This window comes from Papio anubis, chromosome 11 (assembly GCF_008728515.1).
Source record: "Papio anubis isolate 15944 chromosome 11, Panubis1.0, whole genome shotgun sequence".
NCBI classification, from domain to species: Eukaryota; Metazoa; Chordata; class Mammalia; order Primates; family Cercopithecidae; genus Papio; species Papio anubis.
This window is the reverse complement of record NC_044986.1, coordinates 83261599-83289452: the sequence shown is the minus strand read 5'-3', so window position 1 is coordinate 83289452 and position 27854 is coordinate 83261599. Positions and strand designations below refer to the sequence as shown.

General features: G+C 55.5%; 2 protein-coding genes across 6 annotated transcripts; one reads left to right on the top strand and one right to left on the bottom strand.

Annotated features, from left to right (window-relative positions):
• Positions 1-1594: 1594 nt before the first annotated feature.
• On the bottom strand, positions 1595-9036 carry SNCG (synuclein gamma). 3 transcript variants are annotated; one of them, XM_003903667.5, is made up of 7 exons: positions 8950-9036; positions 8386-8481; positions 6012-6242; positions 5159-5200; positions 4711-4838; positions 2170-2241; positions 1595-1887 (listed from the first exon to the last, which is right to left on the bottom strand). In XM_003903667.5, the coding sequence occupies exons 3-7, from the start codon at positions 6130-6132 to the stop codon at positions 1867-1869; spliced, it is 384 nt and encodes a 127-aa protein (XP_003903716.1). In that variant the 5' UTR covers positions 6133-6242; positions 8386-8481; positions 8950-9036; the 3' UTR covers positions 1595-1866. The 3 variants fall into 3 exon arrangements, with proteins under 3 accessions (XP_003903716.1, XP_031508537.1, XP_003903715.1); XM_031652677.1 differs by lacking the exon at positions 8950-9036 and having other exon boundaries at positions 8386-8482; XM_003903666.5 differs by lacking the exons at positions 8386-8481; positions 8950-9036 and having other exon boundaries at positions 6012-6390.
• Positions 6510-27854, top strand: MMRN2 (multimerin 2). Of its 3 annotated transcripts, none has more exons than XM_009214451.3 (7): positions 6510-7439; positions 18032-18160; positions 18245-18351; positions 18453-18533; positions 19293-19466; positions 19570-21417; positions 26266-27426. In XM_009214451.3, the coding sequence occupies exons 1-7, from the start codon at positions 7276-7278 to the stop codon at positions 26646-26648; spliced, it is 2886 nt and encodes a 961-aa protein (XP_009212715.2). In that variant the 5' UTR covers positions 6510-7275; the 3' UTR covers positions 26649-27426. The 3 variants fall into 3 exon arrangements, with proteins under 3 accessions (XP_009212715.2, XP_003903714.2, XP_009212716.2); XM_003903665.4 differs by having other exon boundaries at positions 6514-7439; positions 19600-21417; positions 26266-27854; XM_009214452.4 differs by lacking the exon at positions 6510-7439 and adding an exon at positions 15697-15781.

Below are 27854 nucleotides of genomic sequence, written 5' to 3'. Positions count from 1 at the left end.
AGGCAGAGGGCGCTGGAGCCTGGGGAAGGCTGTCGCTGGGAGCCTGGCATAGGTGCCCTCTCCCTCACCCCTATCAGCTGACCAGCTTTGCTTCTCCTTGCTTTCTTCACAGCCCAGAGGACTCTCGGGCACACCCAGGCCCCAGATGGCCTCCTCCTGGGGTTCATACACGCCTGCTTATGTGCACATGTCTGGACTGGGAAGCAGGAACAGCCCTGACTGCCCTGAGCTGCTTCCAGACCCTTCATGCCTGCCCGTGGCAGGGTTTGGGGGTGTGGAGACCAGCAGCCCCCTGCTCCATTCTGCCTCCTCAGTGGATGCCCATGGCCAGACAGTAGATACAGCCTGGCTCAGCTGGGTCTGACTGGGCTCCCAGCCTCCTGGGCTGCCCTTGAATCCACTGCAGAGGCTGGATGGGGAGGTGGTGTGGACAGGGCAGTGTCTGAAGTCACATGTGGACGGACTCAAGCTCTCGCCCCAACACCCAGGCCTGAAGGCCTGGGGCAAGCCACTGAAATGCTCTGAGCCCAAACTCAGATGAAATGCATCTGAGTATCAAAGGGGAAGGCGGGATGTCAAGGGAACTCTGGTCTGAACAAGCCTGTCCGGCATGCAAGGTTTCAAAACAATGCAGGGCCTGCTGGCCAGTGGCTTATATGAAGGGCTTGCTCAGAGTGGGCTGGGCAAACAGCCCTTCGTGTAGGCCACTGGCCAGCAGGCCCTGAGTTGTTTTGAAACCTTGGATTGGGGGAATCCACCGTAAGCACCTTGGGGCCCATGCAGCCATAGCAGGGCTGGGGAGCCACCTGGGCTTCTGCCCGGTCCTGTGCTTCTCAGCAAAACCTGGATCTACAGCTCCAACCTGAGAGGTTTGTTCTGAGGATTAAATAAGGTGAAGTGCTCACAGCAGTGCCCAGGCAACGCCTGCGAGGAACTCAGCAGCTGTTGCTTTTCACCACTTTTCTTTCAAGGTGCAGCCTCGTGCATCTCGGCTGTTGTGTTTTTAGTGGCACGTGGCAGGCTTCTGGGTGTAGCAGGGGTGCAAGGGGTACCCAGCTCCAGGTCCAGTGGGGAGCATGAGACTGGGTGAGGCCAGGTGGGAGGCGCCACAGGGTCACCTCCTGTCTCTCCCGGGATCCTCACTGGGTTTAGACTTCTCCATCTTTGAAAGTTATCGTCTGCCCCAGGGAGGATGTTAGGTGGCCCTGTTCCTCATGCGACCCTGGAGCCCAGGCCACACAGGGAGGGAAGGCCCAGGAGCCTGTCTTCGCCTCCTGCTGACAGTGGGTTCCTCAGGGATGCAGAGCAGGCAGGCGGGGGCTACCCTGAGGCTGAGCTAAGCTGTCCTGTGGATGGGATTGTGAGTCCTGTCGAATGTCTTGGGGCGCCGAAGGCAGTGCTGCCTCCTCCATGTTAAAGGCAATGGGTGGGTTGGGAGTGTTGCTGAAGGCAGCGCCTGCTCTCACAGGTCCCATGAATGCCGTGTGTGTGTCCCTGTAGGATACTTGGTCCTATCAACAGGCTGAACCCGCTCCTGTTCCTGGGCGGACCTGGGGACCCTTCCTCAAGCTACACAGCACCCAGAGGAAGCATGGCAGGAGTGGGCTCAAGTTTTATTTGGAATCATTTAAAAAAAAACTCACAGCAGCATATGTGGGGTCAGAAGGACCAGAGGGCGGGCGGGGCCGAGGGAGGGCAGTGAGGTCGGTGCAGCAGCACAGGTGGACAGGCCAAGGGTGGCCAGGGATGAGGGCAGGAGCGTGGGCAGCCGTAGGTCACTCAAGGCGGGCACTCCTTGTGCTAGGAAGGGATGGTGTCCAAGGCAGAGGAGCACTCCTCAGGGCGTCTGCGCTGGCCTGTAGCCCTCTAGTCTCCCCCACTCTGGGCCTGGGAGAGAGAATGACCTGCACACCCAGCTCCGGGCCCCAGCCCTAATGGGCCACCCTGAGTCGGCTGGGAAAGGTTGTCCCCTGTGCCTCATGCCTGAGGGGTCATCCGTGGGGGGACTTCCCACTCAGGTTCAGGGTTAGCCCTGCCCACAATCCCTGTGGGAGCTGCGGAAGGTCTGGTGGGCCCTGGGAGCCCAGGAGGGAAGCAGTGAGTCTGTGGGGGATGGGGTCTCTACCCAGGAACCCCCGCCATGGTACACCCCAGAAGCCCAGCTCCTACCTCCTCTGCCACTTCCTCTTTCTCTTTGGCTGCCTCACCCTCCTGTTGGGGGGCAGATGGCTTCAAGTCCTCCTGTGGGGACAAAATGGGGCATGAGACCATGCAGAGAATGCAGACACCCCTAGCTGCCCTGCAACCAGGGCCTTGTCTACCCCGGCCTCAAGGAGGAGCAGAGGCCCCTCATGGCCTTATTGTACTTGGAGGGGCTGGAGGTGTTGGGGGTGTGCAGTTCAGACAATATCTGGGGTTCTGTCTGATGATGCCGAGGCCTTCCGGGGCACCAAGTACCCTGGAGCCCAGCTTCACCCCTCAAGCTGGTCCCCAGTCTCTGGGAAGCCCCTAGCTGGGCTTCATTGATGAGGAACCTGGGTGGGCTGGGGTGGAGTGGGGGTGAGAGTAGGCAGAGGCCCCTGAAGCCCCAGGTCTGACCCCACCCTCAGTAGCCCTACAAGGAAGGCCGATTGGGGTTCACATAGGGACTCTGAGGCCAGGCAGGCTTGGCATGCAGCTCAGGGCCTTCGAGCTCAAAGTGGTGGGGTGTGTCAGCATCAGATCAGGCTTGCTCCAGGTTCACTTCAGTCCCCAGGAGCATGAGTCCCTCTCCTTGCCTCCTGGACAGGCTCTGGGCTCAGGCTTGTCAGGGCCAGCGGAGGTTACACACTCCTCTCCCACTTTCCATCTTCTTCTATCTCCTGCACTCCATGCCAGCCAGACACTTGCGTGAGAGATCATGACAGCTGGGTATGTAGGACCACACTGGTGATTGGCCTGCACTCTGGCCTCAGCACCTGCCTCTGGTGGGGGGTATCCTGTCACCTCTGTGTTGCCCCAGGGCCATCCTGCCCCTTGACGGAGTGGGGCATAAAAGGGCAGTGCTGTGCTGGCTGGAGTCGGCCAGGCTCTCCAGGGGCAGGGCAGGTGGCCACCTGCTGAGTCCTGCCACCCTAAGGCTGATCATGAGGCCAAGGGCATGAGCGGCTAGATAGTCCCTGCTGAGGCCTTTCACAGTTCACTGGGAGATGAGTCGTGATTGGTTTTTGGGTGTCACCAGGAAATGAGTCTCCCTTGAGGTGGCTCCAAGGGCTCACTAGCCCTGCTCCAGGATTCACTAGGAACGCCCGGGCACCCTCACCCCAGCGTCTCTTTTGCTGGGGGTGAGGCGGGAGGGGCCTCCTGGGGCTCTATGTATTCTGCCCAGGACACATGATGATGATGATGATGATGATGATGGTGGTCACCTTCCTCTGCTGGGTGCTCACATAGACCAGGAGAATCACTTCATGGAGGTCATGGCCCTGCCTCATCACACAGCCCAGGGAGACTGACACTCTCACCCCCATCTTGCAGATGAGGACACAGAGGCCCAAAGAGCTTCCTTCACTTCTCGAGGTCATACAACGAGGAAGGGAAACTAGGAGAGGGAGCAGCTGCCAGCTCCAAGGACATGGAGACCCTGTGCTGGCCCTGGAAGCAGACACCTGGGCATTGCCCCAAAGCCAAGAGGAGTAGGGCAGCCCCCACCCTTCCACCCACCCACTCCCAACGCAGGGGTTCTCCGTGCTGGGAGCCTCAGACTCCGCCACCTAGGAGGTCTGCAGCAGGTAGGAGAGCTGGACACTGCTCCCCCACCCCACCCCCAGGCTAGAATCCTAGCCCAGGCCAGCACCTGCACTGCCACAGGGTCTCTCAGATTACAGGCTGCTCAGGGGAATTCCAAGCTCACATGAACTAGCCATGGGACCTTAGGCACATTAATCTCTCTGGGCCTTAGTTTCCACACCGTCTCATGGGATTTTGTGTCTATTAAATGAACTAATAAGCGTACAATGCATAAAGCAGAGCTTGCTGTGTCTCAGGTGCTGGGAAAACTCACCCAGCAGACACCCGTGCCTGGGGAGCGCCCCACTGCTCCTGTGCTGTCTGCTATTGGGCCGCACACACATGTGTACATTCACACACATGTACACCCACACATTCGCACACAAATGCACCCATATGCTCACTCAGCACTCATACATGTGTGTGCACACACACATACACAAAGGCAGCTGCACAGGGTAAGGTCAGAACCAGCACTGCTTTCCCACCACCAGGGGACGCTGCTTCCCCGAGGCTCCCAGCAGGAGGCAGCTGCCCCGCCCAGCGCAGGGAGGGAGGCTGGGCCCTGGGGGCGGGGCGAGTGCGACTCAGCCCCCGGCCTGGTGACCACTGCCCGGGAGGCTGTCTGTTACCATGTGGGACCCTGTTTTCACTTATAAAATGTGGTGTCTCCTAAATGCTGACAGCCGTCCAGAAAGAGTGGTTTTGAGCCTCACTTTCCTTGTCTATGAGATGGGCCCCCAAGTCCCCTCGATGGGGTGGTTGTGGGGATTCCAGACCCGAATGCAGGTCGAACAGCAAGCATGGACCCCACCGTGCTCGGTGCTGAAACTGAAGCCAGCCCCAGCCCCCCGTCATGTTTCCTGGGGTGTGGAGTGGAGTGATGCCGCCTCTACCCAGCAGCCTCTCTGGGCCCAGGAGGGTCTGAGGGCCGGGGCTCACCTTGCGCACCACCCCGGAGGTGACCGCGATGTTCTCCGCCTCCTCCACGGTCTTGGCGGCCACAGTGTTGACGCTGCTCACCACAGCCTCGCTCACGGCGTTGGCCTGCTCCTTGGTCTTCTCGGCCACTGCGGGAGGACACTGACTGGCCTCCGCCCCAGCCCCCAGGCAGGCCTGCTGGAGTCAGGCTCGCAGCCCCTTACTAGGAGCTCAGAGCCCTGGCTCTGCTGGGACCCTCCCCTGCTCCCTCAGACTCCAGGGCACCTCTGATGCTGGTGGGGGTAAGGAGACACCCACCCTAGTTTAGCCTCATGATCTGCAAGGGTCTGCAGGGTTTGGGACCCCAGCTGGGGGTAAGGCAGGACTCTAGGTTTGAGCCCAAGCACTAGGATGCAGGAGCCCAAGGGGTCCCAGCCCCCACGTGTCCCCTGGCCCTGAGGCTCCTCACCTGAGGTCACGCTGTGTACAACATTCTCCTTGGTCTTGGTTCCTGGGGAGGAAATGGAGCTGTCAGCCCGGACCCCACTCCAGGTGTTGTGGGCGGTCAGGACAAACACAACAGAACAGCTGGACAAGCTGCAGGGTGGGCGGTGGGGGCCGGGGTGGGGCAGGAGTGAGGATGGTGTCTGTGGGCTGGTGGCCCCTTCAGAGGGCCTCTTCCTGCTGTGTCTGGAAGAAGTGGATGGATGGCAAGGGGACAGGACAGAAGGTGGGGGACAAGAGAGAGCAAGCCTGAGGTAGGGACACTGACTAGACCCAGGGTCCAGCCCCTGCCTGGGTGTGGCCGGGCCTCAGAAGCAGCAACAGGACGGGCCGGAGCTGAGTCATTGGTTTGACCTCCCCTTCCTCCTCCGGAGAGCGCCAGGAGAGGATGCGGGGGAGGGAACACTGAGCCTAGGTCTCATCCCCCAGCCCACCCCTTCTCTCCGTGGCCTGGCTGCAGTTGCTCCCGTGTGGAGAGGGTGGGGGCCACCTGAGCACAGGCTGCTCATAGCTTCAGGGGCTCCAGGCTCAGGGGAGGCTGGTGTGCTTGGGCATGTCTTTGTGCATGCACAGACAGGTAGCCAGCCCTGTCTGCGGTCTCTGACACCCAGAGGCCCCGAGAAGGCCAGAGACAAACACACATAGGTGTGCACAGGGCATCGTGGGTGCTCCAGGGTCTGGAGACCCCACCTTAATAGCCAGGGCCTCACCCCCTCCCAAAATGCCTCCCTGGGGCTTGGGAGTAAGGTCTGGCGAAGGTAACTGGGCACCTCATCCTCTGGCCACTACACTGTCCCACCCTGCCATGCCCCACTTACCCACATACATGACCCCCTCCTTGGTCTTCTCAGCTGCTTCCGTCACCCCCTGCTTGGTCTTCTCCACCGCACCCACCACGCCCTCCTTGGCGATGGAGAAGCCCTTCTTGAAGACATCCATGGTGGGTGTGCAGGGTTGGGCTGCTGCGGGCAGGACGGAGCTGGATCTCCCTGTGAGCTGCGGGCTGGAGCTGGCTCGAGTGCTGCCGCAGCGGCTGTCCCCGCTGCCTCCTATTGACGCCGATGAAATATTGATGCGGAGGCCAGCTGGAGCCCAGCCAGCCCCGCGTGCAGTGGGGGCAGGGAGGGAAGGAGGGAGGGAAGGAGGCCCGGCCTCACCTTCCTCCAGGATAGGAAGGCAGAGACCAAGCTCCCTGGGCTCCTGCTGGCTCAGCCCAGCTCTCCTGCCCCGTGCCCTCCAGGGGCTGGAGGGGGCTGGCCACCTCCCAACCCATCCCTGTCCCTCATTCATTTGCTGCCCTGCCCACCCATGGGGGCAGCTCTAGCTGGGTGCTCTTGGCCCCGGGGGCGCTGTGTCTAGGCTACAACTGGACAGACAGGCACAGAGAGGGGAGGCGCCTTGGTCAATGTCCCCCAGCATCCCAGTTAGGGGTCAGGGCTCCACATAGGCCTGTCAGGTGAGAGTGGCCAACCTCCTGCAGCCTGGGCTGTGCAGCTACCCACCAGCATCCTGGATGCCGCTAGACCCTGGTTGGAGGATCTGAGGTGGGTGGGGGTGGGGAAGTGAAGGACTTCCCCATGTCCTGGCCTCTGGCTGCATGCTGTGTGACCCCAGAATAGTCCCTTCCCTTCTCTGAACTGAAGGTGCTGAGGAGGCATGAAGTGCCCCCCATTTCCTGGCCAGCAGTGTGGCTGGGCAGCAGGTCCCCCGAGATGGACCTGACCACTTCCTGTGGCCCTACCTCAAAGTCCACGCTCTTTTCATGGCTCCCAGGGAGCAGGTTCCCATAAGGATGCGTTTGGTGGGGCCACCCGCTGTGTCTACCACATTCCCAGAGTCCCCTGAGCCAAGTCCTCAGGGACAGGAACTGGCTTGTGTGGTTGGCAGCGCCTGTGGGGGCCAGCCAGGGTGGTTGGGGGGCAGGACAAGACCCACCGGGTAGGCCGGCCCAGGCCACTTCCTCTCTTTGTTGTCCTCATATTTTCTTTTCCTCCTGAGATTTAACTTGAAGACAACGTCACTAGCAGTTTCTGGAGCCACTTGCCAAGGCTGAGTGTGAGCTGAGCCTGCCCCGCCGCCAAGATGATCCTGAGCTTGCTGTTCAGCCTTGGGGGGCCCCTGGGCTGGGGGCTGCTGGGGGTATGGGCCCAGGCTCCCAGTACTAGGCTGTCTGATCTGCAGAGCTCCAGGCTACCTGGGGTCTGGAGGGGAGAGGCTGAGGACACCGGCAAGGATCCCGTTGGACGGTAAGAGGACCTGGACCTTGGCAGAGGTCATGGAGTAGGATCTGAGTCCCAGCTCAGCTAGACCAGAGCCTCTCTAGACCTCACGTCCCATCTGTGAAATGGGCTAATCGAAGCTATCTGCTGGGCCAGCTGTGAGGCTGAACAAGTCTAGCCTGGACTTGGTGTTTCAGGATCCACCTAAGAATGACAGGGAGTTCCCTGTCGGAGCCATGGCAGGGAATGGGGCTTGGGGGGCTGGTGGGGAGGCACAGCTCCTACCATCAATCACCCAGCATGGGGCACTGGGGGACTGTGGCTGAAGCCATTGCCAGCTGGCCTGGCCGTGCCTCCTGTTCTTCGAAATAAATCAATTCTGAAAGCTGACACCCAGCAAGGCTGCCCTCAGATTTTGATCTGAGTTCCCTGGGGACCTGACTCTGAGTGCCCAGCAGTGAGCAGAGAAGGCACCCTGCTCTCCACAGCATAATCCAGGGAGCTCTGCCTCAGTGACCCCGAGAGTGGGCAGGATGGTCTTGCAACTGGACCCAGAACACAGCTTTCCAACATTCTATTTGTACAGGGCCAGGGCCCCTCCTGCTGATGAGGTATTGGGCCTGTAAGTCCCCCCTCATCTCCAACTGCCCCTCAGTCAGAGCAGCAGGTGCTGTTTACGGGGCTAGTCTCGGGGCCAGGCACCTTGCCATGTGTATCTCAGTTCATCCCTCCAACAGCCCCACTTACAGAGGAGGAGCCCGAGGCTCAGAGAGGCTGAGGGGCTTGCCCAAGGTCACACAGCTAAGGAGCAAGATCTGAGTCTGACTCCAGAGCTCATAGTCAACTCTTCGCAGCACTCGAAGCCAGCCCCAACCCCCAGATGCTCCTACCCCCACCCTCCTGCCCCTGCACACCAGACCTGTTTGGCTAAGGGCATCTACATGGATGTAGGGAGTGAGGGGGGCCAACTTACACTTCTGTGAGGTGAATGAGAGCCGCCATCGCAGAGCGGACCTGCCTGGGAGAGGTCTCATTTGGCTTCTGAGTTGCAGGTTTGTTGGGTCCTTTCCTGAAAACGGATTTGACCAGGGAGGGGCAAGAGGCCCCTTAGTGAGGGGCTGGTGGCAGTGGTGTGGGGAGCAGTGGCTGAGCAGCTGGCCATGGAAAAACCTCATTCCCGCCTGCCACCAACTCTGCTCAGGGCTGGGAAGCGCAGGTGATTCTCAGTGGTGGGGCGGGGAGGGGGTGCGGGGCAGGGGCAGGGTGGATCCAGACACTCCGCTCTGATTTCAGCACCAAGGAAGCTCCATGCCTGAGTCTCAGGCCACCTTCCTCCTTTTGATGAAAGGGAGGATGAGGGGACCCGGTGGACAGGAGGGGGGAGGGAGCTGCTCCTCTTCCTCCCCGGGGTCTTGGTTGTGGGAGACATTGCTCCCTTAGCCCCAAGGAGTGAGGGTCTGGGAACTGCTGTCGGGCAGCCCTGCAGGGGCCCTGCAGTCCTTCTCTGGGGGTTCTCAGAGTGGGAGGGTGCATGTACCTGGACCAGGAATGCCCAGGTGTCCCAAGCCTGGAAGCCCCCTGCCTGCAAGGCTCTCCTTCCCACATCCAGAAGCTGCAGTCTCCACAGGACAAGCCCATGTTCTCTCAACAAGCCCGGATGGGCTGGTGAGAAAGGAAGGAAACGCCACGGCTTCCTGGGCTGATTGCTTCCCGTGCTCCTGTGACCAGGGAGGCGGAAGCGTGCTCCAGTCCCCGTCCCTGCAGCAGGGGAAGGGGAGGCAGATTGGGTTCCACTAGCAGGGGTGGTGACACCGACACCATCACAAGGAGGCTCGGCTGCCAGAGTCAGGCATTCTGCCCTGCCTTTGCCGCTCACGTTTCCAGAGCCCCAGGGCTAGGCCGGGCCCTGGATGCAGGCCCCAGTAAGACCCTTTGCAAGGAAAAGCTTGAATAGAACCACTATGTCCTCAGACTTCCCTGCGGTGGAGAAGTGAAGGGGTTAACTGCTTCTTAGGTCGCCAGGGACCCCGAGGGGCCCAGCCCAGGGAGTCAGCAGCCTGAGCATTAGGACTCTGGGAGGACGAGGCTCTTTCTGTGCCCTGACTCGGGGATGTCTAGAATGTGAGCGCCTCAGACCCAGGATTTGCTGTCCCAGTGGAACTCAGTCTGCGGTAGGGACTATGCTGAGCCCCAGGCAAGGTGTCCTATCTATCACATTGCTGTGACAGCTCAGAGGGGTGGGGATGCCCCCTAGGGCCACAGAGCTCCTAAGTGACAGTGAGAGCCGGGGCCCACCCAGGCATTCTCTGTCCTGTCCCCCCAAGAGGGTGGCCGTGTAGGGGACGCTGCTGCCAGCAGGCTGGTTGGCCCCAGTCACCAGCCTCAGGCTTCTCCTGACCCTCACACCAGGAGCCTTGGGATTTTCCCAGCTGGGAGCTTGTGGCCCAGAGGAGTCCAGCATATGGCTAGAGGTCACACAGGAGCAGGGCGGAACACAAGCCACGATGCACCTTTTGCACTTGTTCCTCCCCCATCCTCACCCCCCCCCTCCCCCCCGTGCCTGACCCCTGCCGGGCACAGAGCTCTTGACATCAACAGGGAAGAGCCCCCACTGGCCAGAGCTGAAGATTCCAGAACTACGCTCAGGGGTTCTCGGCTTCTGGGCTGGCCCCTGAGAGAGCCTCGGGCTTCTCTGCCAAGGCCCTTTTCTGACTCAAGGACAAAACCCTGTGAGTTTCTCCCCTGGAATGGTCAGGTTAATGGCTGGCTTCAGGGCATCAGAAAGCAAGGCTGCTGAGAACACGCCCTCCTTGCCAAGGAAGACTTGAGGGCCCCTGGGAGGGCGTTTCCTGGCTGGGGAGGGGAAGGCACTGCACACAATCTGCATAATGGATGCGCCCTCCCCCACCTACAGGCTCCCTCCCCCTTCCCCCCAACACCCGCTCTGCTCTGTTTGCCGCAGAGGCACAGCTTCTTCGCATTTCAATGACGGGGGAAGTGCCTTGCTCAAGGTCACTGTAGGTTCGGGGAGGAGGAGGAGAGGAAAGCACAGGCCACCCAGCTTCCGTTTAAAGCTCCAAAGGAGCCCACATACCCTCCCATCTGGGTGGGGAAGCAGGTTGGGGCAACAGAAGACCAAGAGCAGCTCCAAACCAGGCCAGGGGAGCCCCACATTCACTCTGGGTTGGCCACTGGGAGATGAGGGCACCCAGCAGGACTCCCCAAGGGAGGGCACAAAGATAAAGCCAGCCTGAGATGGAGGGGCAGAGGGAAAAATGGGCGCTTCAGCAAGTTGGGCCAGGGGCATGGGCATCAAGGGCCAGCAAGAAGCTGCCAAGAGCTGGAGGAAGCCAAAGCAAAGGTCAAGAATGTTCCCAGGGTTCTGGGCCAGCAGCCTGTACTGTGCCAAGGGAGGGCCTGCCCAGGGCGGGCAGTGTGGGCAGAGAGAATAGCGGCGCTGAAGCCCAGGGTCTGGGCAGGTCAGCGGAGAAAGTTCCTGGGCAGGAAGGGTGGGCGGCATAGTTTCCACTTCCAGGAGCTTGAGGTGGAAAGTCCCGGTCACTCCTAGCAGACTGGACCAGGCCAGGCGTGCCTGGGGCACAGGCCTTCCAGGCCCTCTGCAGTAGGTCAGAGGTTTGCGAGGAATGGGACTTTGTTTAGAGAGAGTTTCTCAACCCTGGCACTACTGACATTTTGGACTAGACAATTCCTTGCTGTGGGGTGTGGAGATGTCCTATGCATTGTAGGTATTTGGCAGCATCTTTGGGCCCCGCCCATGAGACGCCCAGTCGTGAGTAGCACCCACCACCCAGTCGTGACAATGCACCTGGGGAAAGTCCCCTCTCCTCCCATTGAGAACCACTGGTCTAAGAGAGATTTTTCCCTAGGACTGAGCCCATATTCCAGGAGTTTCCATGGGGCCCCAGGTGGGTGTCTGTGCAAGCGAGCCTGTCACCTGTGGCTCCTGAGCTCTGGGGCCAGTGCCTTCCCAGCCCTCTGTTTCAGTGTTGAGTGAGCATTCCTTCCTTCCATCCTTATGGTGAGGTGACCCCTTTTCACACTGACTGATTCCTTGGAGATGCACCGGCCCCTTCCTGGTCTCTGTTCCCATTGGCTGGCATATCAAATCCTGAGCCAACACCCATCGTTTTCATCCCTTGGCTTTGGAGTCAGTCTTGATAGTTGTGAGAGAAACTCCCTACTCATTGTTGTCTTCCAAAATGCTCTTTCTTTTTTTCTTTTGAGACAGGGTCTTGCTCCATTGCCCAGGCTCGAGTGCAGTGGTTCACTGTCGGCTCACTGCGACCTCCACCTCCTCGGCTCAAGCAATCCTCCTACCTCAGTCTCCCAAGTAGCTGGGACTAGAGGTGTGCACCACCACGCCCAGCTAATTTTTGTATTTTTTGTAGAGACAGGGTTGTGCCACGTTGCCCAGACTTGTCTGAAACTCCTGGACTCAAGCGATCCACCCGCCTGGGCCTCCCAAAGTGCTGGGATTACAGGCGTGAGTCACTGTGCCCGGGTTCCAAAATGTTCTTGATTATTCATCTGCATTGTCTTTTCCTGATGAAAATGATTTTATTTATTTTTTAAAGTTTCATTTTTATTAGTTATACATACTCATAGGCAGGGGAGTGGGCCAAATCCAGCCCCTCACCTGTTTTTGCTAACAAAGTTTTATTCAAGCGCAGCCAGGCTGGTTCATTTACATATCATCAGTGACTGCTTTTGTGGTACAATGGCAGAGTTGAGTAGATGGGACAGAGTTCATGTGGCCTGGAAAGCCTGAAACCATGGCCAGCATCAGGGGCATGTGACCTATGCAGTCACACACAAGGCCCTGCCCTCTGGAGGGCTCCTCCCTGGGTGTCATCATCTTGAAATTCTTCATACTTTTTGAAGGAGAGGCCCCACGTATTCGTTTTGCACTGGGCCTTGCAGATTATGTAGCTGGTCTTGTGTCAAATATTTACTATCTGTACCTTTAGAAAAAATGTTTGCTGATCTCCTGATTAGGAGTCAACTGGTTCTATAAGGCTTGCTGAGACGGTCAGAAGCCCCAGCTCCCTCTGATCCCAAAGGCAATGACTTTCAACTTTGCAGGTGATTCTTTCGCATTTACCTCTGTATCACTAAATAACATGCTTGCATTGCTGCTTCTTGGGAGGTAGCATTATCTTTTTTTCTTGAGACAGAGTTTCACTCTTGTTGCCCAGGCTGGAGTGCAATGGCGCGATCTTGGCTCACTGCAACCTCCACCTCCCAGATTCAAGCGATCTTCCTGCCTCAGCCACCGGAGTTGCTGGGATGGAGATAGCATTATCTTTGAGTCAGATGTCATTCCTACCCCAAAGCAAATGCATGTGCATGTATTCATAGGGCCACATGTACTGCTCAGCATTAAGCCTTGAACTAAACTGAAACTTTTTTGCCCCCTTGCACACGTTTTGTTTTCCTTGTAGTAAAAATTTACAACTCTCAGAGTTCTAAAATTTCATGTGTCTTGCTTTTTTCTTTTGCTTATTCCGTGTCTTTATCGCTAACTCAGCTCCACACCCTCAGCCAGTTGTCCACATCTGCTCTCTACACTCTCATTCATGCCGGGTGTCGGAGCAGCTGCGTCTTCTTGGAGATGCGGCTCCCAGAGCCTCCAGGTATGTTCTGATGTGGACTGCTGCCCTCATACCACAGCCCATTGTCGTCCTGGGGGTTCCCTTCACCTGGTTTTTATGTTGGAACCTGTTTCCTGATCCTGTGCCTTCTCTTTCTTGATTTTCTCTGTTGTTGTGTTGGAGTGTTTCCTGTGGCACCACGGTTCTGCATCCTGGGTGTGCCATGCAATGACCCAGAGAGCCTTAAAATGCTGGTGCTCAGGCCCTAATCTCAGGGGGTCTGGGAGACTATTATTTTTCTTTCTTTTTATTATTATTATTATTATTATTGAGATGGAGTCTCGCACTGTCACCCAGGCTGGAGTGCAGTGGCATGATCTTGGCTCACCACAATCTCCACCTCCCGGGTTCAAGCAATTCTCCTGCCTCAGCCTCCCAAGTAGCTGGGATTACAGGCGCCCACCACCATGCCCAGCTAATTTTTTGTATTTTTTAGTAGAGACAGGGTGTCACTATGTTGGCCAGGCTGGTCTCAAACTCCTGACCTCGTGATCTGCCCGCCTCGGCCTTCCAAAGTTCTGGGATTACAGGCATGAGCCACCGTGCCTGGCCTCTTTTTATTGTTTTTTGTAGAGATGACGTCTCACTATATTGCCCAGGCTGGTCTCAAATTCCTAGTCTCAAGCAGTCCTCCTGCTTTGGCCTCCCAGTGTTGGGATGACTGGCATGAGCCACTGCACCTAACCCAAGACATTATTATTATTATTATTATTATTATTATTATTATTATTGAGACGGAGTCTTGCTTTGTCACCCAGGCTGGAATGCAATGGTGCAATCTCCACTCACTGCAACCTCTGCCTCCCGGGTTCAAGTGATTCTCCTGCCTCAGCCTCCCGAGTAGCTGGGATTACAGGCATGCACCACCATGCCCAGCTAATTTTTGTATTTTTAGTGGAGACGAGGTTTTGCCATGTTTGCCAGGCTGGTTTGGAACCCCTGACCTCAAGTCATTCCCCTGCCTTGGCCTCCCAAAGTGCTGGAATTACAAGCATGAGCCACCACACTCGGCCCCAAGACTATTATTTTTAATTATTTTTAAAGTGCCACACAATGGTTTTGTTTTTGAGTGTGTTTTGTTTTGTTTTTTTGAGGTGGGGGTCTCACTATGTTCTCCAGGCTGATCTCGAACTCCAGGCCTCAAGCAGTTCTCCCACCTCAGCCTCTTGAGTAGCTGGGATTACAGGTGCAAGCCACCACATCTGGCTTGCATGATGGTGTTGATGTGCAAGCAATATTTCAAACCACTGCTCATCAGGTAGTCTCCTGATGAGGGATACGTGGGAGGCCAATGTTCTGAAACCTGGGTCATTTGAAAATATCTTTATTCTCACTCCCACACTGATTCATAGTTAGGCTGGATATAGGATTCTGGGTTGTAAATTATGTTTCTTCAGTATTTTGAATGCAATCCTCACTGTGTTCCAGTTTCCAATATTGCTGCTGAGAGGTTCAAAGCCATTCCAGTTACCAATTTTGTATGCGTGTGTTTGTCTTGGTTTTCCTCGCTGGAAGCATGTAGAGACCATCTTTGTTCCCAGAGTTCTAAAATTTCATGATGACGTATTTTGATATAAGTGTATTTTCATCATATTGCAGGTAATTGGTGCTGCTCTGAATCTGAAAATTGAAGTCCTTCACTTCCAGAATATGTTTTTGGTTTGTTGTTGAGACAAGGTCTCGCTCTTTTGCTCAGGCTGGAGTCCAGTGGCGCAGTCATAGCTCACTGAAGCCTCAACCTCCCGGGCTTACAGGACCCTTCCACCTCAGCCATCTGAAGAGCTGGGACTACAGGTGCACACCAGCACACCTGGCTAATTTTTCAGTTTTTTTGTGGAGATTGAGATCTTGCCATGTTGCTCAGGCTGGTCTCAAACTCCTGAGCTCAAGTGATCCTCCTGCCTCAACTTCCCAAAATACTGGGATTACAGACATGAGCCACCATGCCCAGCCTGATTTTTTTTCATTGATGATTTCCTCCCTCTGTTCTCTCTTTCAGAAATTTGTACTATTTCAATGTTACATTTGCAAGACTGGTCCTCTATTTTTCTTTTCTCTTTCCAATTTTTCATCTCTCTGTTTGCTCTTTTAGGGAAATTTCTTTAACTTGACCCTCTGACATTTCCATTAAATTTATTTTCATTTCTACTGTTATGTTTTTAATTTCCAAGAGTTCTTTTTTGTTCTTTGAATGTTCACCCTTCCTCTCCCATCCCCCCTCATTTTTTTTTCTTTTTCATAGATTCCTGGTCTTGTTTCTTGGGTGCAGTAATTTATTTTATCAACCTGGAAATCTTAGTGCAAATGTTTCAGTGGTTCTCTTCTCCTTACGCAGGCTTAGTTTTTGTCCAAGTTGGTATTTTTTCGTTTGCCCACTTTGATCTCTTTTTTTTTTTTGGAGATAGGGTCTTGCTCTGCACCCGGGCTGAAGTGTAGTGGCATAATCATGGCTCACTGCAGCCTCGAAATTCTGGGCTCAATCAATCCTCCTACCTCAGCCTCCTGAAGAGCTGGGACTACGGGCATATGCCACCACACCTGGCTAATTTTTTGTAGGGATGAGGTCTCACTATGTTTCGCAGGCTGGACTCAAACTCCTGGGCTCAAAGGATCCTCCCACCTCAGCCTCCCACAGTGCTGGGATTACAGGCGTGCGCCACTGTACCTGGCCCTCTTTTGGAATACAATGTTTCTCGGGTAAATCTTGGATGTCTGCTCACTTGAGAAAGACTGAGAAACTGACTGGAAGCTGGGGTGTATGGATACCCTTTTCTGTCCCGTTTTGTCATAGGATCTTCTGGTTGGTTATTTTTATGGGAGGACCCCTGGTGTCAGCAGCTTTGGGTCTTTTCCTCTTGGGCTGGCTCATTTTCCTGAGAAACTTTTCCAGTCTGCTGCTGAGAGGGTAAAGCAGGCTAGGGGCTCAGCACTCAAAATATGGTCACTTAGCTGGGCACGGTGGCTTCTGCCTGTAATCCCAGCACTTTGGGAGGCCGAGGCAGGTGGATCACGAGGTCAGGAGTTCGAGACCAGCCTGGCCAACGTAGTGAAACCCCGTCTCTACTGAAAATACAAAAAAATTAGCCGGGTGTGGTCGCGGGTGCCTGTAATCCCAGCTACTTGGGAGACTGAGGCAAAGAGAATCGCTTGAACCTGGGAGGTGGAGGTTGCAGCAAGCTGAGATCGCGCCACTGCACTCCAGCCCAAGCGACAGTGCAAGACTCCGTCTCAAAAACAAGAGAAAAAAAAAAAAGTCACTCGAATCCCCCACCCTTGCCTTTCCCAGCACTATCCCTGTGTGACAGTGCTTGACGGCCCCAGGACAAAGACCAGCTCCGGAGAATAAAATCCTGGCACTGACAGTCACTTTACCACCAAGGCCTCTGAACGCCGCTTTCTAAGAGCTCACAGATGTGGCCACTTCTCCCACGTCCACCATCACTCAGTCGAAACTGCCATTATCTCCCCCTAGACCCTGGACACAGCTGCCAACATCTTACCCCATCCTCTCTGCACCCAGGAACCAGGGTGGCTCTTTCACGCCACTTCCCTGCTGAAACCCCTCCATGACTTCCCATGCCCTCAGGACACAGGCCAGCTCCTCTGCTGAGGTCTGGCTTCTCCTTTCATCCCAGCCTCCTTCTGCAGCCCCTTCCTCACCCCTACGCACCCCTGTCACATCCGGTGCCTCATCCAACTTTCCGGCTTTAAGACATAGCCCCATTAGCTCCTTCTCCTAAAAGTCTCTGCAGATCCTGGCACCTCTCACCCATTCTAAGAGTGCTCTCCCTGGGGACCCTGAAGGGAAAGTCTCTACCTCCACATCCACACCCTGAGCTTGACACACCCTGAGCTTGAGCGCAGCACCCAGCACCCAAGAGGTGCTGAGCTGTACTGTGCCACGGAGATCATTGCCACTTGCCACTTTGATGAGCTCTGTTCTGGGAGCTGGCTGCCTGGGGAAGGGCTCTCTGACCACTGCCACGGACCCCATGGAGTCAGCCACTGGGTCAGTGAACTGGAGCTCCATCAGCATGAGCGTCCCCCGGCTCCTGGGATCACCACAGTGCATGCTGGTGAAGGGCCAGGATGGAGGGGCTACCTCTCAAGTGAGCAGGATACTGAGTGTGACCTCCAACCACCTTGCATGACCTTGATGTGGTGGCCATCCCAGAGAAGACACTGCTCCACCCAGCTGCTTACCTTTCCTTAGGACAACTGTTTGAAAGTCCATTTCTAGAATGATCCTAATGGGCATGGCCAGGGAGCTGGTCCTTCACATAAGTAGCAACTGGGCAGGCTGCCAGGGCAGTTGGAATGGGGCAGTGGAGCTGTGTTCACAGAACACTTGTCAGGAGCCAGGCACCTGGTATTCCTCTACCCACTTAAAGGAGGGCATTACCATCGCCATTGTATAGATGGGGAAAGAGAAGCTCCCTAAGCACCTCACTCGGGGTCACACAGTCAGAAAGCGTGAGGGATTCAAACCCAGGACTCTCCAGCCCCAGCTGCACCTTGGTAGCAGGAGAAACAGCGAGAGCTTTCTGGCTCTGCGGCTAACCTCACCGAAGGGAATTCATGCAGACAGCTGCAGTGCACATGGTGTTTTCCCCACACTCTGGCTGTTAGTTTTGTTGGCTAAAACAGTCATCACCCTGGAGCTGCTTTTCACAGTTCTAGATTTTGGTGGGTTTCTCAGCCTCTCTGTGCTGGCTCAGGGAGGCTTCAGGAAGGGGGTGGAGCAGGTGCCCTCTTTGCAGGTAGGGATTGTGAAACGTTTGGTCTGGAGCCCAGGGATGAATAATGCAGAGGGCTCTCTTCACAGGATAATGGATTCCAGAATCCCAGCACTGCTCCGGCAGGAGGTGGGGACTGGTGGCTCTGCACTGGCACCCCCTGTTGACCTGGGTGTGGCTCAGCAGCCTTCTCCTCTTGCTTGTTTTCCAGTAACTGGTGCCCCTACCCGATGTCCAAGCTGGTCACTTTACTAGCTCTTTGCAAAACAGAGAAATTCCTCGTCCACTCGCAGCAGCCATGTCCGCAGGGAGCTCCAGACTGCCAGAGAGTCAAAGTCATGTGAGTAGGGGAGGGTGGGCCATTCGCCCAGGCCTGGAGCGAGCCCTCCCTGGAGTCACTGAGTCAGCCCTCCTCCTCCTCCAGGTACCGCATGGCCCACAAGCCAGTGTACCAGGTCAAGCAGAAGGTGCTGACCTCCTTGGCCTGGAGGTGCTGCCCTGGTTACACGGGCCCCAACTGCGAGCACCACGGTAGGGCTCCCTGCTGCACCCCTCCCCACTTGACCTCTGATCCCCAAAGTCAAGCAGCTCCTCTGACCACTGGGGTCAATATCTAATGCTTTCTTCTGCAGATTCCATGGCAATCCCTGAGCCTGCAGATCCTAGTGACAGCCACCAGGAACCTGGGGATGGACCAGTCAGCTTTGAACCTGGTGTGTTGCTTTCCGGAAGGGGCAGGCAGACAGGCAGGCAGGCTACTGGGGCCCACGTAGCCAGCTGGCCCTTTCTTCTGTGATACAGCAGTGCCATTTCAGGGAAACCTTGCCTCCAGAATCAGCAAGGACTCCTCTGTGACCTGCACCACCTCCCACCTTGAAGGCCAGGCTCACCGGGCTCCCAGCTGCCTGCTGGCCAAGCACACACACCCTTTTCCTTCACCCCATCTTCTGGGAAGTACTGGTTCATCTGACACTTTCCTTGTCCCCTGAACCACACAAACCCTTGTGCCTGGAAAAAGCATTCTCACCCTTCCCCACAGCCCTAACCAGAGCCAGGAAGTCATACTGTCCTTGGTCTTGGAGTCAGCACAGGAAACCAACCAAAAGACATCATTTGCATCAGGGCCCTTCAAGGCTGGGCCCAAGATTGAGAAAGCAAATGAGTGTCATTATGTGGTGAAGTATTTATTGACAAGGGCTGCCAAGAATGAAGTTGTGAGGCCATGTGCATGTGCTGAGGAGGGGAGTGGACCATGATTGATTAGTCATGTCTGCTGTGGGTGTAGGAGGCAGGATGAGGGTTCACTTGCTATGCATTTGCCCTCCAGGGGCTTAAGGCTTCTAAGCTCCTGCTCAGAGGACATCAGCAGCTACCTTCCCTGCTCTCAGCCCTCAACGATCCTTCTGTGAACCTCGTGATTGTCCCAGACCTGGTGAGTTAGCCCTTGACATTTATGTCTGCTGTGCATTTAGGCCACCTGGCTGCAGCGATCAGTGAGGTTGAGGTGCAACAGGAACAGCAGGAACACCTTCTGGGAGATCTCCAGAATGATGTTCACCAGGTGGCAGACAGCCTGCCAGGCCTGTGGAAGGCCCTGCCTGGTAACCTCACAGCTGCAATGATGGAAGCAAATCAAACAGAGCACGGTGAGTGGCAGGCTCTAGGGGCTGAGGAAGAGCCTGGTCACATTGAGGGGAGGAGGGGAGGACCCCGCTGGTCCCAGCCTGGGAGGAATATCTGCTCCTACAGGGCTTGTGTCACACCACACGTCTGTTGCAGAGTTCCCTGACAGATCCTTGGAGCAGGTGCTGCTACCCCACGTGGACACCTTCCTACAAGTGCATTTTAGCCCCATCTGGAGGAGCTTTAACCAAAGCCTGCACAGCCTTTCCCAGGCCATAAGAAACCTGTCTCTTAATGTGGAGGCCAACCGCCAGGCCATCTCGAGAGTCCAGGACAGTGCCGTGGCCAAGGCTGACTTCCAGGAGCTTGGTGCCAAATTTGAGGCCAAGGTCCAGGAGAATGCTCAGAGAGTGGGTCAGCTGCGGCAGGACGTGGAGGATCGCCTGCACGCCCAGCACTTTACCCTGCACCGTTCGATCTCAGAGCTCCAGGCCGATGTGGACACCAAATTGAAGAGGCTGCACAAGGCTCAGGAGGCCCCAGGCACCAATGGCAGCCTGGTGCTGGCAACGCCCCAGGCTGGGGCAAGACCTGAGCCAGAGAGCCTGCAGGCCAGGCTGGGCCAGCTGCAGAGGAACCTCTCAGAGCTGCACATGACCACGGCCCGCAGGGAGGAGGAGTTGCAGTACACCCTGGAGGACATGAGGGCCACCCTGACCCGGCACGCGGATGAGATCAAGGAACTGTACTCCGAATCCGACGAGACCTTCGATCAGATTAGCAAGGTGGAGCGGCAGGTGGAGGAGCTGCAGGTGAACCACACGGCGCTCCGTGAGCTGCGCGTGATCCTGATGGAGAAGTCTCTGATCATGGAGGAAAACAAGGAGGAGGTGGAGCGGCAGCTCCTGGAGCTCAATCTCACGCTGCAGCACCTGCAGGGTGGCCATGCCGACCTCATCAAGTACGTGAAGGACTGCAACTGCCAGAAGCTCTACTTAGACCTGGACGTCATCCGGGAGGGCCAGAGGGACGCCACGCGTGCCCTGGAGGAGACCCAGGTAAGCCTGGACGAGCGGCGGCAGCTGGACGGCTCCTCCCTGCAGGCCCTGCAGAGCGCCGTGGACGCCGTGTCCATGGCTGTGGACGCTCACAAAGTGGAGGGCGAGAGGGCGCGAGCGGCCACGGCGCGGCTCCGGAGCCAAGTGCAGGCGCTGGATGGCGAGGTGGGAGCGCTGAAGGCGGCCGCGGCCGAGGCCCGCCACGAGGTGCGCCAGCTGCACAGCGCCTTCGCCGCCCTGCTGGAGGACGCGCTGCGGCACGAGGCGGTGCTGGCCGCGCTCTTCGGGGAGGAGGTGCTGGAGGAGATGTCCGAGGAGGCGCCGGGACCGCTGCCCCTGACCTATGAGCAGATCCGCGTGGCCCTGCAGGACGCCGCCAGCGGGCTGCAGGAGCAGGTGCTCGGCTGGGATGAGCTGGCCGCCCGAGTGGCGGCCCTGGAGCAGGCCTCGGAGCCCCCGCGGCCGGCAGAGCACCTGGAGCCCAGCCATGACGCGGGCCGCGAGGAGGCCGGCACCACCGCCCTGGCCGGGCTGGCGCGGGAGCTCCAGCGCCTGAGCAACGACGTCAAGCGTGTCGGACGGTGCTGTGAGGCCGAGGCTGAGGCCGAGGCCGGGGCTGCCTCCCTCAACGCCTCCCTTGACGGCCTCCACGACGCACTCTTCGCCACCCAGCGCAGCTTGGAGCAGCACCAACGGCTCTTCCACAGCCTCTTTGGGAACTTCCAAGGACTCATGGAAGCCAACGTCAGCCTGGACCTGGGGAAGCTGCAGACCATGCTGAGCAGGAAAGGGAAGAGGCAGCAGAAAGGCCTAGAAGCTCCCCGGAAGAGGGACAAGAAGGAAGCGGAGCCTTTGGTGGACACGCGCGGCACAGGGCCTGTGCCGGGTGCCTTGGGCGCGGCGCTCTGGGAGACAGGTGAGTTCCTGGACCGGGGAGACTGGACGAGTCAAGGAGGCCAGGGCGGGCTGGCGGCAGCTCTTCTGCCTCCAAGAGGGCCAGGAAGAGAGAGAACAGCATGGCCATCGGTCACCCCTATTGGGTCCACCTTCCCTTTGGCCCACCTGCTTTTCAGGGGTGTGGGCCTCTCAAGCTACCTGGCTTATGGGGAGACAGGAGAAGTCACAAAAACCACCTGCTAGTGCCATAGCCCGTGAACGGCAGAGCCTGGAGGCCACACGCACACCAGGGCCGTGTACTGCTGCAGAGAGGGGAGCGCCTCCTGCCCTGCCAGGGGAGCCCTCAAGTCCCCACATCTCAACTCTTCACCTCACCCCCTTAATTCCCATGTGCGTTTAAGCCACTGTATCTAGGTAGAATGTGGCTAGGGACTGCAGCCACTTGCAGCCCCACTTAGCTACTGTTTCACTTTCCATGATTTTAGTTTCTTTTTTCTGTTTTTGTTTTTTTGTTTTTTTGTTTTTTTTTGAGATGCCTCTCACTTTGTTGTCCAGGCTTGAGTACAGTGGTGGGATCATGGCCCACTGCAGCCTCGACCTTCCCAGGCTCAGCTGATCCTCCCACTTCAGCCTCCAGAGTAGCTGGGACTTACAGGCATGTGTCACCATGCCTAGCTAATTTTTGTACTTTTTGTAGAGACGGGGTCTTGCTATGTTGCCCAGGCCGGTCTCAAATTCCTGGGCTCAAGCAATCTGCCCACCTCAGCCTCCTAAAGTGTTAGGATTACAGATGTGAGCCATGTGCCCAGGCTTGATTTCAGTTTCTTGCATCAACCACGATGAGAAAATAGGTGAGTACAGTAAAATAAGATTTTGAGAGAGGGAGAAACCACATTCATATAACTTTTATTGCAGTATATTGTTATAATTGTTTTATATTTTATTATTGTCATTAATCTCTTACTGTGCCTAATTTACAAGTTAAACTTTGGCACAGGTATTTACATAGAGGGAAAAAAAAGTATATATTGGGTTTAGTACTGTCTGAGATTTCAGGCACCTGCTAACGTCTTGGAACACACCTCAGTGGACTGTGCAGGGAAAGCCATGGGCGCTGTAAGGAGCTCATTCCCTCTGCAAATACAGTTAACCTGTCTCACCGCTCTGTGCTAGTCCCCTTCCTGGGCTTTACCACAATGACCCATCCCAACAGGTCAATGACACACTCATCAGCACTACCACCTTACGTGAAACTGAGGCGCAAACAGAAGTTTCCTGCTTGCACAGCTAGTGAGCAGCAGAGGAGCACTGTCTTTAGGGTGCTCGTTCTTCCCCTCCAAAAGGCCCTCCATGGCTGGTCCCTGCAGGGCCCTGGGCCTGGGAGCTGGCTTTGAGGTTGAAGGGATGTGCGACCAAGCTTCCCATCCCCTCCCTGAGTGTCGTCCTGGGAGGGGGACAACTAGGCTCTGTGTCTCAAGTGACTCTCTCTGTCAGAGGCTGGCCTTGGAGCTGTGGCCACACCCCACCCACACACAGGGCTAAATACAAGGCCACCATCTTAGCCATGGCCATGCACAGCCTGGCGTGTGGCAAGTCCAAGGCCTTGTTGAAGGTCCCGTCCCAGGCAGCCCCTGCCCCTGCTGACCCTCCCTATGGCCCAAGAGGCAATGTGGAGCAGTGGGAAGCACCCAGGCTCTGGCATCACTTGTCTGCTTCTTCCTCAGTAAAATAGCAGAATCCCTACCCATGTCAAAGTTGTGTTATGAAGACTGCTGCGTTTACCAAATACCTAGCATGAAGCTTACCTCATGTAGGAATGCAGTCAACGTTTTCCCATTTCCCCAGCATTTTCAGGGTCCAGGCTGTGTCCACCTACACTGACACTTCTCTCTTGTTTCCTCTTGTGGTGGTGCAAGGCTTCAATATGCTGATGACTTTCAGAATTTGCCTGATGGTTTGGAAATGTGTTTACCATGACGATATTTATTTCAAAAAAATGTTTTCCTTCAAAACAAATTTCCAGGCCAGGCGCAGTGGCTCATGCCTTTAATCCCAGCAGTCTGGGAGGCTGAGGTGGGTGGATCACCTGAGGTCAGGAGTTTGAGACCAGCCTGGCCAACATGGTGAAACCCCATCTCTGCTAAAAATACAAAATTAGCCGGGTGTGGTGGTGGGCGCCTGTAATCCCAGCTACTCAGGAGGCTGAGACAGGAGAATCACTTGAACCTGGGAGGCAGAGGCCGCAGTTAGCTGAGATTGCGCCACTGCACTCCAGCCTGGGCAAGAAAAGCAAAACTCTGTCTAAAAAAAAAAAGAATTAGCCAGGTGTGGTGGCAGACACCTGTAATCCCAACTACTTGGAAGGCTGAGGCAGGAGAATCGCTTGAACCTGGGAGGCAGAGGTTGCTGTGAGCCAAGATAGCTCCACTGCACTCCAGCCTGGGCGACAGAGTAGGAGTCTGTCTTAAACACAGACACACACCCACACACACCCCAAATTTCCCTTTATTTGTCTGTAGGGAGGCTGTAGGGCTTCAATGTGTGCCCTGCAGGGAAGCACACTCTGAGTTTGCACAGCCCTTCGAAGCCACATCTTAGGGCCTGTCTGGCGAAAGGCTGGGTTGAGGGGGTCTCCCTCTGCGGCGAAACTCCCTGCGCGGGCGCCCGGACGGAACGGCCGGAACAAGGGCCTAGCACCGGTAGAGGGCGCTGCGGGCCGGCCTGCCTTTGGCTAGGCGAGAGACCCACCTGCTGGGTGTTAGGGGAATTGCAGAGGCAGCCGCTGGCCTCTGACTTGGCACAATCTTTTTTTTTTTTTTTTTTTTTTTTTTTTGAGACGGAATTTCACTCTTGTTGCCCAGGCTAGAGTGCAATGGCGCCATCTCGGCTCATCGCAACCTCCGCTTCCCGGGTTCAAGCGATTCTCATGCCTCAGCCTCCAGGGTAGCTGGGATTACAGGTATGCGCCACCACGCCTGGCTAATTTTGTATTTTTAGTAGTGATGGGGTTTCTCCATGTTGGTCAGGCTGGTCTCGAGCTACCGACCTCAGGTGATCCGCCTGCCTTGGTCTCCCAAAGTGCTGAGATTACAGGCGTGAACCACTGCGCCCAGCTGACTTGACACAATCTTAACACAAATGGGAAAGCTATTCTCAACTGTCTAATTCTCAGAAAATCTTCCAGAACTAGAGAAAAGCAACATTTTTTTATTCAAAAGTCTTGCTGAATTGGGAGTCAAAGAGCTGAGGCTCAAGTTCCGGGAGCCAAGTCAGTAATTGCTCAGCAAACTGCTCCTTTACAGGCTTTGGTTTCATCACCTAAGAAGTGGGGACCTTGTTGAGGAACCCCACAGTAGACATGACCTCGTTGGTGCCAAGGCCAGTGTCACAGCCAGGACCCAAGTAGGACTCACCCTTCCTGTGCCGTCTCCTGACCCTGTCCCCCCTACCTGCCCAACCATGCTGGCCAGGCAGCACGACTGGCTTCTTCCTGGCTGTTTGTGCACCCTCCACCATGGCAGCTTCCTCTGCCTCTGCCCGTGCATGGGCCCAGCACCAGTGTTCTGTCGGTGTTCCTGTCCTAAGGCTGGCCAAAGTGCTCCCTGCAGAGAATCAGAAGTCAAGAGATTCAAGGTCTGCTCCCAGGAGGCTTGGTAATTTACTAGTTGTGTGGTCTGGAGCAACAAGCTTTTTCTTTCTGGGCCTCAATTTACCCATATGTAATCTCAGGGCTCTGTGCAACATTTTGAAAAACCACATTAAGATGACCAGCTCACACCTGTAATCCCAGCACTTTGCGGGGCTGAGGTGGGAGGACCGCTTGAGCCCAGTCTGGGCAACAGAGCAAGACTCTGTCTCTACAAAAAATGAAAAATTAGCCAGGCATGATGGCACGTGCCTGTAGACCCAGCTACTCAGGAGGCTGAGGTGGGAGGATTGCTTGAGCCCAGGAAGTTGAGGCTGCAGTGAGCCATGATCTCAATGCACTCCAGTCTGGGCAACAAGAGACCATTTATCAACTAAAAAAAAGACCAGCTTGAAGGGGCTTCTCTTCCCTGGCTTCACCTGCTCTTTCCTTCTGTCTCCAAGGTTCTGTCTTCAACATCCAGGAGGAGGATCCAGCCTTCATAGCTCTGCAAATACCTTCCCAGTGTTAGCATTATTATTACCTTGAGGATGGATATTTTCTCCCTTTCCCCTGAGTATCTCAAGATTCCTAGCAGGTAGTGGTCTGGGAGTCAGAGACCCGTGTTCCCATCCCAGCCTGCCATTTACAAACCATGTAACCTTGGGCAGCCGGTGAAGGATTCAACCTGTTTTGTCAATCGGGAATACTGTCTCTCAAGGAAGGTGGAAGGAAAAGGAATCAAACGAGAAAGTGCTTTGTGGCTGGGCATGGTGGCTCACCTGTAAGCCTAACATTTTGGGAGGCTGAGGCTGGAGGATCACTTGAGCCCAGGAAGTTGAGATCAGCCTGGGCAACATAGTAAGACTCCATCTCTACGAGAAAAAAAAAAGGCAGGGGGCTGCAGTGTCATGACCGCCACTGCACTCCAACCTGGGAGACAGAGTGAGACCCTGTCTCAAAAAAAAAAAAAAGAAAAAAAAGAAAAAAGAAAAAGCGTTTTGTTAAAATGTTAATCAGCTGAGACAACAGACTTGCATTTTCCTTCCTCTCAGTTAGTGAAAAACTGAGAATTGGCCATCTAGCTCTGCTCCTGCAATAACACTGCTGTTGCGAATATCTAGGTTATCTAGAAATAGTGACCTATTTCCAGTGCTAATAAGGTGAGGACGGCGGGGCTCAGGGTTTAATTTCCCACCCAATGGCGTAAGGGATGAGTCACTGAGCACTTTCATGTTTCAGGATCCCCTGTGGCCTTCTATGCCAGCTTTTCAGAAGGGACGGCTGCCCTGCAGACAGTGAAGTTCAACTCTACGCACATCAACGTTGGCAGCAGCTACTTCCCTGAACATGGCTACTTCCGAGCCCCTGAGCGTGGTGTCTACCTGTTTGCAGTGAGCGTTGAATTTGGCCCAGGGCCAGGCACTGGGCAGCTGGTGTTTGGAGGTCACCATCGGACTCCGGTCTGTACCACTGGGCAGGGGGGTGGAAGCACAGCAACGGTCTTTGCCATGGCTGAGCTGCAGAAGGGTGAACGAGTGTGGTTTGAGTTAACGCAGGGATCAATAACAAAGAGAAGCCTGCCGGGCACTGCATTTGGGGGCTTCCTAATGTTTAAGACCTGAAGCCAGCCCTGATCTGATCAGACATCATGGACTCGCCCAGCTCTCCCTGGCATGGGGCTCTGGCCAAGGATGGGCAGGAGGTCATTCAGTTGGTCTGTCTTTTCCCTGGAAACCTTCTGCAAAGACAGTGTGGTGTATGTGGCCTCCCTCTAGCTGCATGGGGCTTGGCCACTTCTCCAGGATGAGAAGGACTGGAATGCTTCTCCGGACAGGACATGGTCCTAGGAAGCCTGAACCTTGGCTTGGCATGCCTTCTCAGACAGCCTGGCCTGGGCTCCAACTCTTCGCCACACCCTGTATTCTACAACTTCTTTGGTATTTTGCTCCTCCTGTGGTTGGAAACTTCTGTACAACACTTTAAACTTTTCTCTTGCTTCCTCTTCTCTTCTCCCTAATCGTATGATAGAAAGATATTCTTTCCCAGGAAGAACGTTTAAAATGGAGGCAACATTTTGGCCAACACTGGAAAGCACTAGAGGGCAATGGGATTAAACCAACCTGCTTGGTCTCTATTAGTAATGGAGATGACAGTCTGGCCAATCAAGGGAAAGGAAATTAGTACCTTTAGTTTCAGTCATTCCTTGTATGATATGGTTTGGCTGTGGCCCCACCTGAAATATCATCTTGAATTGTAATCCCTATAATCCCCACATGTCAAGGGGGAGATCAGGTGGAGGTAATTGGATCTTGGGGCAGTTCCCCCATGCTGTTCTCGTGATAGTGAGTTCTCATGAGATCTGATGATTTTTATAAGTGTTTGGTAGTTCCTCCTGTGTTCATTCTCCTTACTGCCACCTTGTGAAGAAGGTGCCTTGGTTCCTCTTTGCCGTCTGCTGTGATTGTAAGTTTCCTGAGGCCTCCCCAGCCTTGAGGAACTGAGTCAATTAAACCTCTTTCCTTTATAAATTACCCAGTCTTGGGCAGTTCTTTATAGCAGTGTGAAAATGCACTAATACATTTGTATTAATCTGTAATTTAAATTTCATCTCTTTCTCCTTGCCTTACATAGAGTAAAGGCCAAGACATGCCAAACGTGAACTAAAATGTGTAGGGCCTTCACCTTTTTTACTTCCTCCAGTATCTTGGGACCATCGTAATTCTTGTTAGCGTCTCTAACCGGGAGGCAGCTGAGGGAGGAGGGAAGGAAGACTGTAAAAAATCCCCCTCAATAATGATCAAATTTGGAATAAAGTGATGCCCTTCAAA